At 45.3% G+C, this 20,638-nt stretch overlaps 1 protein-coding gene across 2 annotated transcripts in view; it reads right to left on the bottom strand.

Annotated features, from left to right (window-relative positions):
- KNSTRN (kinetochore localized astrin (SPAG5) binding protein) overlaps window positions 1–20,638 on the bottom strand; it is a 111,978-nt gene that overhangs the window by 80,034 nt on the left and 11,306 nt on the right. Inside the window, exons 3-4 of one of the 2 annotated variants that reach the window (XM_078659800.1) lie at window positions 19,703–19,832; window positions 5,498–5,545 (exon numbers count right to left, since the gene is read on the bottom strand). In XM_078659800.1, the coding sequence (XP_078515926.1) occupies window positions 5,498–5,545; window positions 19,703–19,832 (178 nt within the window). The remainder of the gene's footprint in view (window positions 1–5,497; window positions 5,546–19,702; window positions 19,833–20,638) is intronic. The other variant, XM_078659801.1, reaches the window with a different exon arrangement.

The following is a 20,638-nucleotide window of genomic DNA, read 5'->3' as shown; positions in this document are numbered from 1 at the left end:
AAAGACGGGCACGAGCCCTGAGGCACCCCTTTCGAGACATGGCTGATCTTAGATTTAAAAGGGCCCAGGTTCACTGTTTGTGTTCTGTCTGTCAGAAAGTCTTGTATCCAGTTCAGAGCAGTGTCCTGGACACCTATAGAGCGTAGTCTTTGCAATAATATTACGTGGGAGATGGTGTCGAATGCAGCGTATAGGTCAAGCAGCACCAAAATTACTGCCTGACCTGCATCCTCTAGCATTCGAATGTCATCCGTCACTTTTACCAAAGTAAGTTCGGTAATATGTCTGGGGCGAAAACCAAATTGAGAGTAGTCCAGACAATTATTGGATTCCAAATATGCTGATAGATGAGTGTTGCCATGCTTCTCCAGCAATTTACTGTATAGAGGTAGCAAGGAAATTGGACGGTAATTGGTTATGATATCCGAGGCCAATTTAGTGTTTTTGCGAATAGGCATAATTTGAGCAGCTTTCCATGCTTTGGGAAGTTTGCCTTCTTTAATAGAGTGGTTAAAAATGGAGCTGAGAGGTGCTGGCAGTTCAGTAGCTAGTAGTTTGACAAACTTTGCAGGAATTAGATCCGTGGGAGAACCGTATTTTGCGGATTTTAAAAGAGGTTCGGTGTCTTGGACTGTCAGCAATGGGAATTCTTTGAATGTTTCCTGCCTGAAGTGGACAGAAGATTGAACCATACCAGAATCGTAATTAATATTAGAAGAGGTAATATTTATATATATATATATATATATATATATATATATATATATATATATATATATATATCCTCTATTTTTGAGAAAAAGTGGTCTGCAATTGGATCACAGAGGAGTTGAGTGGGTTCCTTCTCAGTGTTAAGGGCTTTAGGATTAACAAAGGTGTTCAGAATTTGGAAAAGCATTTTAGGCGAACTGCCTGACTGTTCCAATTGTGAAGTGATATGATGTTTAAGTGCAGATTTAACGTTTTTGTGGTATTTAACCAAGGCCAATTTGTATAGCCAAAGTTGGCCTGGGGAGAAGAGGCACACACACCCTCATCCCCCCCTCCACCCCAAGTATATTAAAAAATCCATCCCCGTTGGGGTATATAAAACAATGGTGGGAACCAGTGCATGTTTTTCTATTTTACTGTGATTTATGGATCCTCTGCAAATTCACTGAAACAATAATACAAAAAAAAAAAAAGTGTCTGGCTCCAGAGTGGGTCCTTCTGGGACCCCATCAGTAGGCCTAGGGCAGTGGTTCCCAAACTATTTTGTCCTGTGGCTCCCTTGACCTAATCGGCAGCTGGCCGTGGCTCCCCACCATTTTTTTACCGGTGGGCGGGTGGGGTGGGGGGATGTAAGCCCGACTTCGGGAGCACTTCCTGATGTCTTCCTTAAAGTAATTGGGACGCAACGATGGTTGGAATGCTTGAATTATTAATCTCATCCACTGGCAATCACTTTGGCTGCATCCCAATCCATTGTTTTTTCCCCAACAGAGTGCCTGGTCCCAAACCCTTATCTATGGCAGCTGCTGCTTTCAGTAGCTTTTACCAGATGCACATTTTTACTAATTATAAATAAAACGTGATTAACTTGAGCAGTAATTCGCTCTGTTCCGTTGTATTTAATTCCTGGATTGCTTTCTGGGACCTTCTGAAATTGTAGACACGTACATCCTCACGTGCAGCCTTTTTCAATGTATTTGAAGATGATGTATAGAGTATTAATTTGCCCTTACGAGCACAAGACTGAAGCTAAGTGCAGATTGAATGTGGCGCAATTTTTTGACAGCTGTCTTGTTTATTTATAGAAATGCTAGCCCCCATGTAAGCAAAGTCATTTTCTTTCTGGCACTGTTCTTCTCCCTTTCGTATAATTTTTATGGCCTCAAGCACATAGGCGCATTTCTGTACCGATTTAAGGGGAAACAAGCACTAGATGGGGAAGCAGCTTTGAAAGTGAAAGGATCCCAGATAGTGCTGATAGTCTCCAGCCCCTTTATTGCCCTTGAGCACAGGATGCATTCCTGCATACCGTCCCTCACCAGTACCGATCGAGATTTATGTCTGCACGGGCGGGCGCCCCTTGAAAACCATCCTTCTTGCAGTCCTGGGAACAAAGCTGCCCGGCCGGAACGTCCTGTATAAAACCAACTTCTGGCATCCCCTCGGTCGCCCCTCCACCCGTGAGTGGACTGTGGCGTAACATGAAAGCCTGCAGTACACATTGGCATGGGGCTTTAGACAGGCTCAGGCCTGGGCCCCCAAGCTCGCCTCCAGTGAAAGCAGTCCAGGCCCCCCCTGCCCCCTTCCCACCTGTCCTGTGTGGCAGCCCAGGCTCAGACGGCTCCCGGGCGCACACACAGCCACTTCACAGGTCTGTATAACACCTTGTGCATGATAATGAGGCTTTGATGTTGTTTCACCCCAAGAGGCCCTGCAGCTCCACTCTCCATTTTGCTTAAAGCTCAGCCCCCCCTCCCCGAAATTCGGCTTTATTTGCGCCGTTGCCTCCAACCACAAGTTACACAGCATTAAACTGTGTCCAAGCCATGCCCGCCGATTTCCCACAGCGTGCGCGCGGCGCCCCTGGCACCTCATTACAGCGCACCGGGGTGCCGCGGCGCTCAGTTTGGGAATCACTGGCCTAGGGGATCAGGGTATTTATACCCTGCCCCCTTTTCTTTTTTTAAATGTTTTTTCTTGGACCGAGCAGAGTCCCAAGATGGCTGCCAGCACTTCCAATCAGATCGCACCATGAGATCTGTCGGACCAGTCTCCCTGGATATGTATAAATATTTTTTCTTTAATAATTCCAAAACTACTGAAGGGATTTACTCTAAATAACAAAAGGGCTCTTTCTGGACCAAGAGCTAGCCTTCTGCCAAATGTAGTGCGATTGCTTTCAGCGGTTCTGGCAGCAGTCGTGTTCAAAATCCCTATGGGAAATTGCATGGGGAAAAACGCTTTTTGAGACCCCTCCACCCCCACCCCCCCTTCTCTCTGCCCCTGCTTGACAAATCCAGAGGGCAGCTGAATTGATTGGTGTACTAGTTTTAAAAATGTTGTGAAGATTTGTCAAACAGCACCAACGTTATTAGCAGAAAAATCACACCAAAAAACTGCTTGGTCTATGGAAATGAGGTCATAACTATACCTACCGATCAGCAGTAGGTAATAAGTATATATATATATATATATATATATATATATATATATATATATATATATACTGTGCACCTACATTGTCTAAATCCATTCTTAGACATTGTAAGTGCAGTTAAGCCATGAAGAGTATATGGTTAGGGAGTTTGTCATTACATTCTCAAAAAAATTAGAAAACTCCTACCTTACATTCCACAAGACTCACGCAAGACAGTGGTCACTGCACTAGCGCTGTCTAGGTTGGACTTTGGAAACGCGCTTTATGCAGGGATTCAGGCCAAGCAACTGGCAACACTACAACGTCTACAAAATGCAGCAGCCAGGCTGGTGTTAGATATCTCAAAGTTTGAACCAGTAGCGCACAGATTAATTGGTCTTCACTGGCTGCCAATTGGCAAAAGAGTTAAATTCAAATCCCTCTGTCTGACATACAAGGCACTCCATGGAACTGGCTGTCAGTTCCTGAAAAATCATTTGAAATGGTATGAGCCTTCCAGATCCTTGAGATCCAGCCATCAGAAAATGATTCAGGTACCTAGATTCAATCAGGTTCGATGGGGTGGGAGAAGTTTCAGGCTGCACGCAGCCAGGATTTGGAACTTGCTCCCAATGTCAATCAAAAACAGCCCCTCCTTGCTCTCTTTTAGAAAAGAGATAAAAACGTGGTTGTTCATTGCAAGTTTTTAAACCTCAAACAGAACCTAGTTGGTCTACTATGTCACACACACAGCGCCAAGACGCCCATGGGCAATTGTGCGCTCTATAAATCCCAAAATCAAATCAAATCAAATATATCGTCGCTCCAAGGTTGTCCACCTTTGAGTAGCACACGAGCAGCAGCTTGATTTATGTGTAGGTGAGGACGGGGATCCGCTTGTAGATGCCGCTCCGTAATGGATCTGCCCGACGCGTTTCGAAGCTCCATAAGTGTGGTGCGGAAAGCACATAATCAAGTCCTGTATGGACCCCGCAAGTGGTCCATACAGGACTTTCCCACTTGCGGGGTCCATACAAGACTTGATTATGTGCTTTCCGCACCACACTTCCCATAATACACAGTCTCATTTGAGCCTCCCATTGGTGGGTGTGTCATATGGAAAATGGAGAAGTGGGTTAGCGGTTGCGCACACCGCTTCCGTTAAAGCCCCTGAAGAGAAGCATATGGAGCTTCAAAACGCGTCGGGCAGATCAATTACGGAGCGGCATCTACAAGCGGATACCTGTCCTCACCTATACATAAATCAAGCTGCTGCTCGTGTGCTACTCAAAAGGTGGACAACCTTGGAGCGACAATTTATACGCGCCGACCAGCCGCGGTGTATGCACCACCCCGTCATCCTTGGGGGTCACGGAAGTGAAACAGCAGCCGTACACGGGATCGAGGACGGGCCCACTTGCGGGGTCCATATAGGACTTGATTATGTGCTTTCCGCACCACACTTCCCATAATACACAGTCTCATTTGAGCCTACCATTGGTGGGTGTGTCATATGAAAAATGGAGAAGTGGGTTAGCGGTTGCGCACACCGCGTCCGTTAAAGCCCCTGAAGAGAAGCATATAGAGCTTCGAAACGCGTCGGGCAGATCCATTACGGAGCGGCATCTACAAGCGGATACCTGTCCTCACCTATACATAAATCAAGCTGCTGCTCGTGTGCTACTCAAGGTGGACAACCTTGAAGAGATTATATAATTGTTGAATTTCATCATTAGTTTGACATTAATTAAATGTGTGTATATAGAATATATAATAAATTGTTTGTATAAATATATATACACACACTTAATTAAGTTCAACCTAATGAGGATGTTTAACAATATTAGTTTATTTTACATTTTAATAACTTTGTATTCAAAATAAATATTTTTCAAAATAAATTAAATGAATGCTATACATAACTTAATGTTTAATACATATTAAACATTTTACTTTAATTTTTAAAAATCTTAAAAAGATCTACAAGTTAAATATGTAATTCAGAATTAAATGAATAGTGCTGTAGCATTCTATTTTCAACACATTAAAAAAAGATACAATTTACAATATTATTCATCTTGAATATACGTTTGATATATTTTTTTTAAACTTTGAAACCTGGGGCAATTCCTTCAAAGGTTACCATAAAAAAAAATTCTCACCTGGATTCTGGAGTATTTCATACCCTAAGGCGCTGAAAAAGTTCAACAAAAGCATTAACAAGAAAAAAAAAGTTTTTTCTTAAGTTTTATATCGGATGTACATGCAACACACCCTTTATCAAATCCGCAGACAAAGCTAGGGTGACATCCCATTCACTTCTTTTTGTTGTACAGGAAAAATAGGTTTCAAAGCGACAGCATATCTCACCCTCTATTTGCTGCTGTTGTCCTTTTATTAGCAGGAACTGTATACTTGCTGAAGTAAAATAAGAAAAAAGAAATGTTTAAGACAATAAGATAAAAAAATTCAAGTGATTGTTAGAGCATACAAAAAAGTACTGTATAATGTTAAGAAGACACTGTTGAAGAGAAGGACTGTAGAATAATAAACATCTGCAAGACCCGTCATTTTATTAGTCATGAAATACAAACTCTCTTAGAGACCACTGTCGTTTAGACTCCAATTGAGTGCATATAAGAATTGAAGAGGAGTCCATTGCTTTGATGCCGAACCTGTGCCATAGAGCAGTGATGGAGGGGACCGGGGGGGGTAGCACAGAGATCCGACATATTGTTGTAAATATGTCGCTTCCCTGTGCTTCGAAACCAAAACGCGTTGCAGCAAAATGACCTGCGGCACCGCACTAGTTTCTTGTAAATCTGCCTGATTGTTTATGTAATAATGATACTTAACCTCCCTATGATGTACTTTGCAATAAAATGCGGCAGAGGGGCACCCATTAACATCCTTTCAAAAGACAAATACATGGAAAAATTATTAAAGAAAGCGATTTTCATTAATGCTGCACAGTTGGTTCACATGAGAAAAGTTAAAAAGGTCAGGTGACTTCCGCTTTTTTCTAACTGGCCAGCAAAAGGTGGGGGCCAGTGACAGACAGTGCTGTCTCTATATGATGTTCTGTGTCTCCTGTTCACACTGCCATGGTGAGAAATGGCTCTAAGCTCAGGGCAGGTGTCCACTTTGCTTTGGCAGCATTTCTGGGCTCCAAGAGAAAGATGCTGCTCAAATGTTTTACAAATGCCAAGTGTCCAATGTACCCAGCAAACGTGAATTACAAAACGGCCTCAAATACCACAGCACCCAGCAGTAACATTACCCACAAAAGGAGCGTGCCCCTTCTGAGTATTTCAGAAGATCTTGTGGAATATGTTGTTCAGAGAATTACTGGTAGGTAATGGTCCAAATCTGAATAGGCACGAAAGGTTACCGAGGGATGATGCATCCAGCTGAGGCAGTTTCAGCCCAGGCCCAAAGCACAGTTCCTTGAAAATACAAGAAATGGACTGTGGCTAACAGGCACCTTTGTTTCACTCCTCAGCGTGTTCTATACGACTTCAACAGAGTCTGGCACAGAGGCCAGATCATTGGTTTGAACTTCTTCTTTTGATGTAAGCACAAAAAGACCTGATCAATGGTTGAACGCTCTTTAAATAAAGGGCAAACTTGGTAATGGTCTTCCATAGTGAGGAAGAAGACGAGAAGCAAGATACAGAAAGGTAACAGCATAACTTTGGCTTAAGAATCTGGATTATATGTTAACAGCACAACAGGTAGTAGGTTCACCAAAGGTGTCTGTGTTTTTGGCTGTTATGACTTGAACAATGTTGGATTTGATAAGACATTGTTACTGCAGTCATATTCCTAGAGGATGAAGGTACATCTCTTTCCAAAGGATTAACCTGGTTGCAACCAAACAGATTTTTGAAACAGCCAGTAATTCTCCGTAAATGGTCCTCCATGTTGTTGGACTTGGCCCTGCTATGGTAGTGGTGGTTTACCGACTCTGAGCACTTTGGCACTGGAGTTTGGTGTAAAGTGCCTGTGCTCTCTGCACTCCATAGGCTTACATTGGGAACTCTCCCCAAACCCCCTATGGGTAACTCCTAAATGAAACAAAATAAGTATGTTATGTTTGGTGTGTTGAACTGAAAATAATAAATGCTGCGCAATGGTGTACGCAGGTTAATTTTCACGGTTTTAGAAATGTCACTTTTAACAGTCACCATTTCTGTGTGCTTTGTGCCTGCCTGCGGTGGGTTGCATGTCTAGTTCTCGAAGTGACCAGGGCTGGGAATGTTAACTCCGCCCCCTGGGGTGTGTCTGTCTCCTAGACCCCCAGTTCCTGAAGGGAGGAGGGAAGTCTGGCAAACAGAGTGCTCTACACCTCCCCCAAAACCAGTTGGGACCGGTTTCCCCAAAGAGCCTTCCAGAAGCTTCTGGCCTTTTCCAGTAGGTGGGGTGTATATATAGAGGAGCTGAGACTCCTTGGAGAGTGCAGTGGGTCCTGACGCAGAGGGGACACTGCCAGGAGGAACCGCCACTGGACCCGGTGTGCTGGCCCCTGTGCCCAACTGTGCCCCTCTGCTTTTCTACAAGACCAGGAGAGACTCTGCTGGAGTGGAGACTGCTGCGTTGGGAGGATTGCCATCTTAAAATGGAGGATGACCGTTCCCAGGAACTGCTGCTTAATCTTTGGTGAGCTGCCCTACTGCCTGCTGATCTCGCCCTGCATGGACTGTGCTCTCCTGGCTTTTTAGCGCCTTGCGAGCGCTGCATCTAGCACCTGCCCAGGAGAAGAGGAGCTGGTGCCTGCAGCGCTGTGCTGCCAAAGCGCTACAACGGCACCCAGGGAGACGAGAAAGGAGCTGGTGTCCCGCAGCGTGCTGCTGAGGAAATGACCGCCACAAGGGAATCCCCGGCGTGTGGGATACCCCCCTTGCATATTCAAACAGCGGGAGCCCACCCCGCATTTGCGCCAGTGTGAACAGCCGGAGCCCACCCCACTTTATACTTTGAATTGGGCGGATGCCCACCCCACATGTTGCTCCTTTTAGCGGGAGCCCACCCCGCATTGCAGAGGACTTAAAAGTGCGAAAGAATCACCCAGAATCACCGCCGCGACCCGAGCTCAGAACGAAAGGAGAGCCGCCGCACTGCTCGCAGCAACCCGGAAGCCGAGGTCGGAGGCGGGATCCAGAGGAGGAAAAGGGTGTACTGTCAGAGGACCCAGGCGCCGGGCAGGGCTCCCGTGTGCTGGGGAGAACCCCACGAGCTAAAGTGGCGCCGGAAGAAGTAAGGAAGTAGAGGGGACGTCACCGACGAAGACTGCACTCCGTCTCCCGCTACCGCCGTGTCCTGGCCAGAGGGAGCCGAGAATCGGGCCGTCTCCCGCCCAGGAGGAAGAGCAGAGTCCCGGAGGAGTAAACCAGGGCCCCGGACTGCCGGTGAGTGGGGCTGGGTTCTAAGACTGTCAGGAGGGGCCGGCCGAGGTACCGCGTCGATACCTGAGCCCCCCCGAGTGCCTGCCCAAGTGTCTGCCATCATAGCTTCCTGGAGCGGCCTGCACAGAACCCCGGGGAGTGAGGACTCAAGTTGAGAAGGGGGTGCCCGGGGTTGGCTGATCTTCAGAGCGGCGCCGCAGTTGCTGGCCGCTGCAACGAAGGCGCACATCTTGATCTTCGAGCCCCAGAGGGGACTCCAACTTGGCCAGGGATGCTTCGATGCTCACAGCTGCACCGTGTCAGCGGGCAGCTGAAACATAGTGGGGCCTCCACCTTCAGGAGTCCCAGAGGGGGGCTCCAATTTGTCGCTTGCCAGGGCTTGTTTTTGGCCACAGCTGCGCCGCCCCAGCGCGGCCGGCAGCTGCAACGGGAGGCATTCCTGAGTTCTAGAGTCCCAGAAGAGGGGCTCCAACGGACCAGTGCTGACTTGATCTTATGCAACTGCCCCGCCGGACAGTGGACAGTTGCAACGTTGGGCAACTGCCTCGAGGGGCATGTCCGTTTTGCATAATAAGGTGGGCCCTATAATGGAAGGGTACTAATCTGTGGGCTCTACTGATTACGTTTTATGTCCCACTGCTAATAGGTTATACCTCTATGCTCACATGTTGTGCCTCTTGCTCCTGTGATTAGACCTAAGGCTAAGAAGCCTATACCTAATGTTGCATTTATACTGGTGGTCATGTCAAATGTAATTCAATGCCTCGTGCAGTTATGGAGAGCACATGGGGTTACTGTGATTTTTCCTAAAGGGCATTTTTATTTTGAGGGCATGCTAATGATGGTGCCTAATACGGAGAGACCGTTCAGGCTCACCGCTTTCGTATTCTCAACCACAAACCGTGGAACTCACTACGGCAAGTCCAGGGAAGCCCATGAAGCCCGTAATTAGAGAGCTTTACGTTTTTTTCCAGAACAACAAGGAGAAGAACATCTTTTTAAAAAAATCACATTTGTGATTTTTGACACTCAAGGGGTCGAGGGCAGGGTACACCTTAGGGTGTGTACACCACCCAGACTCCCACACTCTGGTCCTGATGAAAACTGTAGAATTACACATAGGTTGAAACATGTAGACCAATTCTAACTCTTTTTTCATCATAGTACACTTCTATATTTGACACCAACAGCCTACCTAATCAGGCAAAAGTGTCCCACTGTATTTTAATCGTTGCCCAGTCACTCCAGAATAAAGGCTACGAGTGGGTAGTTTTGGTCAACTTTTAAACACACTATTTAAAGTTATTTGCACATATAAAGAAATTACAAAAACCAGCTCCACTGTAGTCAGGTGTCGCAGCACACCCAGATGGCATTCGGCTGTCTGGGTGGGACCCCGTTGATGAAGCATGTCACCAACTAGGTTGGTGAGTGAGGGGTCTCCTAAGGACAAAGGTTGTCCCACAATTGGGTTACAATATTAGCACCTTACATATTTTGAGGGGTTCACTGACTAAATATCGACGGACAAAATATCGAGTACCAAAAATATAGATTTCAAAATATCGACAGACAAAATATCGAATTTCTATCTACAAACAGGTCAGTACCAAAATATCGACCCCAAAATATCGTTTATATATATATATATATATATATATATATATATATATATATATATACACATTATAAAAATATCGAATTTCTTAAAATGAATGTAAAATTTAAAAAATATTAAAAATAGCTAAAATATACTTAAAAATACTTAAATTACCTTATTAAATAACTAATTTAACATATAAAAAAGAATCATATCTGTTAAAACATATATATATATATATATATATATATATATATATATATTCAAAACACAAGAGTTGCCCCCTCGAATGAAGCCGCACAGCCACAGGTAAGTTTCAGCAATTTATTGGAGGTGAAATCAGCAGCCTGCTATTCCCAAACGGTGCCTTCCTGAAGTATGCGCCCAACGCGTTTCGTGCTCCCCGAGCACTTGGTCACGGGCATGCAGTTCAAGAGTCTATTGCCAGCACCTGTATTTGAATGACGTTTGCCCCAGAGGGCGTGGCGGCAGGCACTGCCTGCTGGTACTTGAAGTGCGTGGCATATCTTCCTCAAGTGAGAGTCTCATGAAGTGCAACAGTGAAGAAACATAAAACCCCAGTGGGTTGAAAAACACAGTCCTGAGCCTTGCGGGCTGTTCAGTGTCATTCACCTCCATGCTCCTCTGGCTCCCAAAATGCCGTCGTTTTTAGGCGTCAGCTGAGATCCGCTACGCGGCGGGGCTCCATTCCCGACCGGACACAGCCGCTATTAATTCAAAACACAAGAGTTGCCCCCTCGAATGAAGCCGCACAGCCACAGGTAAGTTTCAGCAATTTATTGGAGGTGAAATCAGCAGCCTGCTATTCCCAAACGGTGCCTTCCTGAAGTATGCGCCCAACGCGTTTCGTGCTCCCCGAGCACTTGGTCACGGGCATGCAGTTCAAGAGTCTATTGCCAGCACCTGTATTTGAATGACGTTTGCCCCAGAGGGCGTGGCGGCAGGCACTGCCTGCTGGTACTTGAAGTGCGTGGCATATCTTCCTCAAGTGAGAGTCTCATGAAGTGCAACAGTGAAGAAACATAAAACCCCAGTGGGTTGAAAAACACAGTCCTGAGCCTTGCGGGCTGTTCAGTGTCATTCACCTCCATGCTCCTCTGGCTCCCAAAATGCCGTCGTTTTTAGGCGTCAGCTGAGATCCGCTACGCGGCGGGGCTCCATTCCCGACCGGACACAGCCGCTATTAATTCAAAACACAAGAGTTGCCCCCTCGAATGAAGCCGCACAGCCACAGGTAAGTTTCAGCAATTTATTGGAGGTGAAATCAGCAGCCTGCTATTCCCAAACGGTGCCTTCCTGAAGTATGCGCCCAACGCGTTTCCTGCTCCCCGAGCACTTGGTCACGGGCATGCAGTTCAAGAGTCTATTGCCAGCACCTGTATTTGAATGACGTTTGCCCCAGAGGGCGTGGCGGCAGGCACTGCCTGCTGGTACTTGAAGTGCGTGGCATATCTTCCTCAAGTGAGAGTCTCATGAAGTGCAACAGTGAAGAAACATAAAACCCCAGTGGGTTGAAAAACACAGTCCTGAGCCTTGCGGGCTGTTCAGTGTCATTCACCTCCATGCTCCTCTGGCTCCCAAAATGCCGTCGTTTTTAGGCGTCAGCTGAGATCCGCTACGCGGCGGGGCTCCATTCCCGACCGGACACAGCCGCTATTAATTCAAAACACAAGAGTTGCCCCCTCGAATGAAGCCGCACAGCCACAGGTAAGTTTCAGCAATTTATTGGAGGTGAAATCAGCAGCCTGCTATTCCCAAACGGTGCCTTCCTGAAGTATGCGCCCGAGGGGGCAACTCTTGTGTTTTGAATTAATAGCGGCTGTGTCCGGTCGGGAATGGAGCCCCGCCGCGTAGCGGATCTCAGCTGACGCCTAAAAACGACGGCATTTTGGGAGCCAGAGGAGCATGGAGGTGAATGACACTGAACAGCCCGCAAGGCTCAGGACTGTGTTTTTCAACCCACTGGGGTTTTATGTTTCTTCACTGTTGCACTTCATGAGACTCTCACTTGAGGAAGATATGCCACGCACTTCAAGTACCAGCAGGCAGTGCCTGCCGCCACGCCCTCTGGGGCAAACGTCATTCAAATACAGGTGCTGGCAATAGACTCTTGAACTGCATGCCCGTGACCAAGTGCTCGGGGAGCACGAAACGCGTTGGGCGCATACTTCAGGAAGGCACCGTTTGGGAATAGCAGGCTGCTGATTTCACCTCCAATAAATTGCTGAAACTTACCTGTGGCTGTGCGGCTTCATTCGAGGGGGCAACTCTTGTGTTTTGAATTAATAGCGGCTGTGTCCGGTCGGGAATGGAGCCCCGCCGCGTAGCGGATCTCAGCTGACGCCTAAAAACGACGGCATTTTGGGAGCCAGAGGAGCATGGAGGTGAATGACACTGAACAGCCCGCAAGGCTCAGGACTGTGTTTTTCAACCCACTGGGGTTTTATGTTTCTTCACTGTTGCACTTCATGAGACTCTCACTTGAGGAAGATATGCCACGCACTTCAAGTACCAGCAGGCAGTGCCTGCCGCCACGCCCTCTGGGGCAAACGTCATTCAAATACAGGTGCTGGCAATAGACTCTTGAACTGCATGCCCGTGACCAAGTGCTCGGGGAGCACGAAACGCGTTGGGCGCATACTTCAGGAAGGCACCGTTTGGGAATAGCAGGCTGCTGATTTCACCTCCAATAAATTGCTGAAACTTACCTGTGGCTGTGCGGCTTCATTCGAGGGGGCAACTCTTGTGTTTTGAATTAATAGCGGCTGTGTCCGGTCGGGAATGGAGCCCCGCCGCGTAGCGGATCTCAGCTGACGCCTAAAAACGACGGCATTTTGGGAGCCAGAGGAGCATGGAGGTGAATGACACTGAACAGCCCGCAAGGCTCAGGACTGTGTTTTTCAACCCACTGGGGTTTTATGTTTCTTCACTGTTGCACTTCATGAGACTCTCACTTGAGGAAGATATGCCACGCACTTCAAGTACCAGCAGGCAGTGCCTGCCGCCACGCCCTCTGGGGCAAACGTCATTCAAATACAGGTGCTGGCAATAGACTCTTGAACTGCATGCCCGTGACCAAGTGCTCGGGGAGCACGAAACGCGTTGGGCGCATACTTCAGGAAGGCACCGTTTGGGAATAGCAGGCTGCTGATTTCACCTCCAATAAATTGCTGAAACTTACCTGTGGCTGTGCGGCTTCATTCGAGGGGGCAACTCTTGTGTTTTGAATTAATAGCGGCTGTGTCCGGTCGGGAATGGAGCCCCGCCGCGTAGCGGATCTCAGCTGACGCCTAAAAACGACGGCATTTTGGGAGCCAGAGGAGCATGGAGGTGAATGACACTGAACAGCCCGCAAGGCTCAGGACTGTGTTTTTCAACCCACTGGGGTTTTATGTTTCTTCACTGTTGCACTTCATGAGACTCTCACTTGAGGAAGATATGCCACGCACTTCAAGTACCAGCAGGCAGTGCCTGCCGCCACGCCCTCTGGGGCAAACGTCATTCAAATACAGGTGCTGGCAATAGACTCTTGAACTGCATGCCCGTGACCAAGTGCTCGGGGAGCACGAAACGCGTTGGGCGCATACTTCAGGAAGGCACCGTTTGGGAATAGCAGGCTGCTGATTTCACCTCCAATAAATTGCTGAAACTTACCTGTGGCTGTGCGGCTTCATTCGAGGGGGCAACTCTTGTGTTTTGAATATATATATATATATATATATATATATATATATATATATATATATATATATATATATAAACATAATATTAATAAAACAATACACAATATTATTACCGTAGGATAGCGGAGGTGTAAAAATTACTATTCCCACTCCAAAGAGTGCAACAGTAGGGAAAGCGTTGGATAGCGTAGGGGTAAAAATTACTATTCCCACTCCAGAGAGTGCAACAGCAGGGAAAGCGTTGGATAGCGTAGGAGTAAAAATTACTATTCCCACTCCAGAGAGTGCAACAGCAGGGAAAGCGTTGGATAGCGTAGGGGTAAAAATTACTATTCCCACTCCAGAGAGTGCAACAGTCGGGAAAGCGTTGGATAGCGTAGGGGTAAAAATTACTATTCCCACTCCAGAGAGTGCAACAGTAGGGAAAGCGTTGGATAGCGTAGGGGTAAAATTTACTATTCCCACTCCAGAGAGTGCAACAGTAGGAAAAGTGTTGGATAGCGCAGGGGTAAAAATTACTATTCCCACTCCAGAGAGTGCAACAGTAGGAAAAGTGTTGGATAGCGCAGGGGTAAAAATTACTATTCCCACTCCAGAGTGCAACAGTAGGGAAAGCGTTGGATAGCGTAGGGGTAAAAATTACTATTCCCACTCCAGAGAGTGCAACAGTCGGGAAAGCGTTGGATAGCGTAGGGGTAAAAATTACTATTCCCACTCCAGAGAGTGCAACAGTAGGGAAAGCGTTGGATAGCGTAGGGGTAAAATTTACTATTCCCACTCCAGAGAGTGCAACAGTAGGAAAAGTGTTGGATAGCGCAGGGGTAAAAATTACTATTCCCACTCCAGAGAGTGCAACAGTAGGGAAAGCGTTGGATAGCGTAGGGGTAAAAATTACTATTCCTACTCCAGAGAGTGCAACAGTAGGGAAAGCATTGGATAGCATAGGGGTAAATTGTACTATTCCCACTCTAGTGAAAATAAATTAATATAATTCTTATAATTATCAATGAATCAATTAATAAAAAATAATCATCAATTAAGAATTAATTAATTACCAATTACAAATTAATTAACAATCTATTCTAAATAAATACCAATACATTAATTAACATATTTATTTATAATTAAATTCCTTCCCACCCTATTCCCTTATAAACCTACAACTCGCTACAGAAAATAAATTTATATTATTTACATAATCAAATACAAAATAATCATTTAACAATTAATTAATTACCAATTTAAAAAAAAATTAACAATGTAATCAAAATAAATACCAATTAATTAATTAACATATTTAATTAATTATAATTAAATTACTTCCCACCCTATTCCCCTATAAACCCACAACCGGCTACAGAATTAAATTACACAATAATTAAATAAAATTATTTACTTAAAATAAATTACAAAAATATATACACTTTACACACATATACTAACATAAAAACACTTTTAAAAATTCGATATTAATAAAAATTCGATATTTTTTAATAAACTATACTATGTACTTCGATATGTTTTAAAATCGATATTACATTACTTACCTTCAAAACGATATTCTTGATGTCTATATTCTGTCCATTCGATATTGTGTCCATTCTATATTTTGGACTCGATATTTTGGTTTGTCTATATTTTGGAATCGATATTTTGACCATTTACCATTTTGAGGTTGTAACTGACCTCAAGGGGGCACTCCTCTTTTTGTTGAGATATATTAAGTCTAGGGGACCAGGAGTTCCTTCCCTTTCCACACAGTGGAAAACCCTTGCTCTCCCCGTTGTTGATCTGCCCAATGATTTTCCCCAAGGCTCCCAGTGCTGGCTTCCTGCATACTGTGCCTGATCTCATTTGTCTTAGCCCTAATAAGAATGGCTAGTGTGTTTCCATGCCTGACCTACTAGGGCTATGCCTACTGTCATATGATTATGCCTAATGCGATTTATGCTCATGAGAATGCCTCACGTCAGGTTATGATGTTCCAGGTGTCATTATGTTCACCCTGCTAATTTTGTGTGGAGTGCGTTTCTGCTAATGGTGATACCTAATGCTTCTCCCCTAATGTTACATTGATGGTTTCATGCATAATGTGCTTCTACCTGATCTAAGGTAGCCTATGCCTAATCTAATGGGAATTACGCCTAATGAGATGCTTCACGTTTCTAGGCCTAATGTTTTTGCTGATGATGCCTCGATGCTCACTTGTTTATGTATAGTGTGGTCCATGCTAATGAGGTATGCCTAGTGTTATGCCCAAGGTGTTGCTCATGCTTATATGCTAATGATGATACCTCTATGTCCACAGGTTCATGCCTAACGCCAAGTTATGATGCTTTATGTTCCTGCCGTATGCTAATGTGATGTCACTAAGTTCCTGTTTGTGCCAGTAGGTACTGGCTGTTACACATTTATTGCTGGTCTTACATTTATCCCCTGTGCTCTGTGATGGTTCTGGCAGCGACTCGATTGGCGCTGCCCTGTAGATAATCCCCTGTAAATGTTGACCTGGCGCCAGTTGGCGCAGTGTATAGATTTCTGTGATTATCCTGTGTTTTACACAATACAAAACTTATTTTTACATAACCTTGTGTAGAGTCTCTTTGTAGTGTGCCAGGTGTGGCGTCGTGTGTGGGTGCTTCGCAAATGATTTACACATTGCTATGGAGTTTAGCCTACCCGCTCCACGCCAAGCTACCCCGTTTCTAATACATGTTAAACTTATTTTCCCAATCCTTTTGTTCTCCTAAGCAAAAACTGCTGAGTTCTTGTTTTTATTCTTCCTAAACACCTCCAACTTGATGTTCACAGAATGGCCTTTAATACCTTGATTATATCTATATTACTATAATAAAGTAAGAACTTTCAGGCTTTGAGGCGGGTAAACTCAGGAACCACGGCGCCAATCTACACACCCGATACACCGTTGAAATCGTCAGGGTGTGTAGATGGTTTTAGGCTATATAAATTTAAAAAATACGTTATATTTAAAAAATTTACATTTAAAAAAAGTAGTCCCCTCAAAGTAGCGCCAGCCGCGACCTGCGTGCTGACGTCGTCCAGGAGCGCGAGGAGGAGCGGCGTCCAGGAACACGAGGAGGAGCGGCGGACATGGCGCGGGGGAGGAGCACTGACGAGCGGCACACAGGCGGTGAGCAGCAGCAGACCGGCAGAGCGGCGAGGAGCACTGAACTGAGGAGCGGCGGCTGAGCGGCGGACATGGCGCGGGGGAGGAGCACTGACGAGCGGCACACAGGTGGTGAGCAGCAGCGGACGGGCGAGGAGCACTGAACTGAGGAGCGGCGGCTGAGGTAAGGCTCCGGGGGACAATGTCGGGGCAGGCGGGGGTCGGGGCACGTGGGGGACGGGGAGTTACAACAAAAAGGCTCCGGGGGACAATGTTGGGGCAGGCGGGGGTCGGGACAGGCGGGGGACCCTCTGGCATAATTGTGCTCAAGCTCCCGACTCCCGCCGGCCGCTCCATACTCTGTGAACTCCTAATCTTATCCCTGCAACCTCTGCTCATCCTCGCCTCCCTGCAAACAGAGCGCCAGAGCCCCACTTACCCAGAAAGCTCCCCAGTGCCTCAGGCGCTGCTGCTGGCCACCACTGCAACACTGGGCCTCTGGCATAATTGTGTGAGGTAAGCCTCCGGAGGACAATGTCAGGGCAGGCGGGGGTCGGGGCAGCCGGGGGACGGGGGCCCGGGCTGCTGGTCAATTTCGGGGCAGGCGGGGGTCGGGGAAGCCTGATTGCTGCCGGACAAGGTCGGGACGGGCTGCTAGTGTGTCTTTATTTCTCTTAGGTCCTCACCATATTCACTATATTGGTATTTCGCTTAAGCACATTTAATATCAAACCATTAAATTTGTTTTAAAGTTTGTCTTAATTCACAATTTCACTGAAGGCTGGAGAGTGGATTGCCTAGATACACTCAAGAACAAAATATCCTGGTACATATTTTTCAGATTGGTGTTGGTATGATTCACTCTTTCAACTGTGTGTTAATTTGAGTCAGAATTATTTTTTGCTGCAACTTCATCCAGGCTTGCACACCAAGCACCAACGACTTTGTCCATATCCTCAATCCATTTGAATGGTTAAGTAAGGTTCCAGCGTTCTAGCTTCCATTTAAATATGACAGTGTTGTGCACACTCTGTTTGTGCCACTCCACAGAGCACTCAGTGAAGGCATGCTAATGTTCCCATAAGCTAAATGATTAATTGTTTATTAACAGTTTCTTTCCTGAAGGAAAGGTGGAAGATATGCTCTCCATGCCCCCTAGCACATCTAGGGCCAGATTTGTGCCGCTTGTGTGGCAAGTTGCAACACCCTCTGGGAAGGAATGTTGCAATAGTAGGGTGTCTTATGCGCATGCATGGTTTAAATAGTCTTACCCGTCACCACCCAATTGTCCCATTAAACATTTATCTGTAGACAGTTTCCTGTTTCACATCCATACAAATTATTTAGGATTATTAATAACCATTAAATATCCTACAGGTAGTTAATATTCCTTTGTGCCTGGTATAGCATACTTACCTCTGGTTTATCTTTTTTAACTTAAGAATAGTTAGATTAAAGGATTTTTTACATAGGGTTTACGTTTTCAGTATTTTAATTCCCAGGTCTTTACTTTGCATATAGTGTAATTTTAGAGAGACAGAAAAAGAGAGACCGAGTCTAGTTGTGAGTATTACCCGAAAAAATACAAAGGATAAAAGTGATATTTTAGTTTGCTGAAAATTTCAATTAAAATGTAACATTTTAAACTAAAAAAACACCGAAATTCATCAGTTCTAGTTAACTGAAGTAACCATAGGCTGTGCACCTGTCATGCAGTGTTACTATCAGCTATGTAATTTCAGATGTCATCAGTTATGTTAGCAATGATGTCATATAACACGCCATGAGTGAGGCAATATGTGCGGTCATAAGCAACAAGCAAATTTGAGGCAGGGTGCCCAAAGAATGAGATGATCTGAATGAGTAGCGACTGACCTACTTACGTTCCAAAAACATTGGGACGTGACTTGAGCACAGTTCTCATAAATCAGAAAGTTAGGGACAAACCCTTACAGAAACTTGTAATTTTAGCTCTTGCTAAATTTTAAAAGCGCATCTTAATGCAGGCTACTGATAAAAATGAAATTACAAGTCCCAGAATGCAAAGTGCTGGTGGATGAAAAAAATAAACTGCCAGGGTTGTGTATAGGTCCCACTAATGGCATGGGTCGCATCGTAACCTTCACTATGTTGTATAGACAAAACTGACCGTTATTTAATCTGATGCCATATTGCAGCATCTTGCAGGCACTTGTCTTTTTGTTTGACGTAACTGAACTTTAATTATTCTTTTACATGCACTGAGTGAGGTCAAAGAATTAAGGAAAGACAACAACCAGTAAGACAAATGCATTATTCTAATACCACAGACCTTTCTTTTCATGTATTCTTGTGAATTATAAGGTTTTAGCTAAGGGAAACATTTAGCTCAAATCTCGGTACTGTTTTATTTATCTTGTGGTGGTAGCAGTCATTGTCTTTATTCTATTCTTGGGTGCTTGAGGATGTGTATTTAAGACAGCAGTTAATACTATGGACTCGTCGCCTTCACCTTGATTGCAGGGGACATCTTGATTTTCCTTTAAGAACACAAATTAGGTAAGAGCGTACAGACTAACTCCCTCGCTAGTGCCTGGCCTACCATAAAGCGAAGGAAAAACACTTTTAATTTTTTTTTAAATATATATTCAAATATGAACTCTACTTGACAATGCCAAAGGACCATGTCAGGAGGGCTTGCTTTACCTGACCTTTCAACTACTACCATTCCTGATTTGGAAGGTAAAAGGAAACGTATACCTGCGATCTGTTGCTTTACTTGAGGCAACGTCTGGAATCTTCTGAGTTGAAACAACATTGAGATCTTTGCTTACGAGAGGCAGAGCTATTTTCTGAGGGAATGCTTTCTTGGTGCCCAGTATTTGCGTGTCTGTAAGAAAAAACAGAAACTGTGTGGACAAAAGGATTAACGCAACATGACATTAACAAACTAATGAGAGATAGTAATTGTGAGAAGTTGGCCTGATATGCAGTGCTCACTATTCTAGTGATCACTATGTATCAGTCCAAACAACCCTTATTGATGATTGGTTGTAAGTCAACCTTATAGACCAGCTATCCTAGTAGCATGGATACGAGCAGTCTAAGGCTAAGACTCTAGAGGGCGTGTTAAGCCAGCTGTTTTACCATCACATTACCCCTTGAACACCAAGTGAAAGGACACCACACAAGTTGTGCCACCCCTGGCTGGCCATCCAAATCTGACACAACTGGCTGCACGACAGCTGGGGCAAGGTGGTGTAATCACCCTTTGCTTTAGATATAGTATACCTATATCTAACCCTAAAATGGACACACAGATCTCCTATCATCACTCCTATGGCAGGCCTTGACAATCCTGAAGGCAGAGTGCTTGGAATCGTGTGAGATAGTGCTCTGGCATGAGCTGAGCCTGTCTGCGGCTTTCGGGATCCATCCCTTAGCCGTTTCCATGATATCGCATACCATATACTCTTAAGTGCATTATAATCCTCGCGGTTATATGCCAACTCTGGTATCGCTTTATCAAAACATGTCGAGTAAGGTGTCATACGAATTGGAATACTAACCCCTCGCCAATTCTGGCGACGGGGTTAGCATTCCACCCTTCTAGAGGGACACGACATGTATGTAACCTGTAACCCCGGTTAAAGTCAGACATAGCCTTAGCTCCACAAAATGGATGCTGCCACCGAG

This window comes from Lissotriton helveticus, chromosome 9 (assembly GCF_964261635.1).
Source record: "Lissotriton helveticus chromosome 9, aLisHel1.1, whole genome shotgun sequence".
NCBI lineage: Eukaryota > Metazoa > Chordata > Amphibia > Caudata > Salamandridae > Lissotriton > Lissotriton helveticus.
This window is presented reverse-complemented; position numbering and strand designations above follow the sequence as displayed.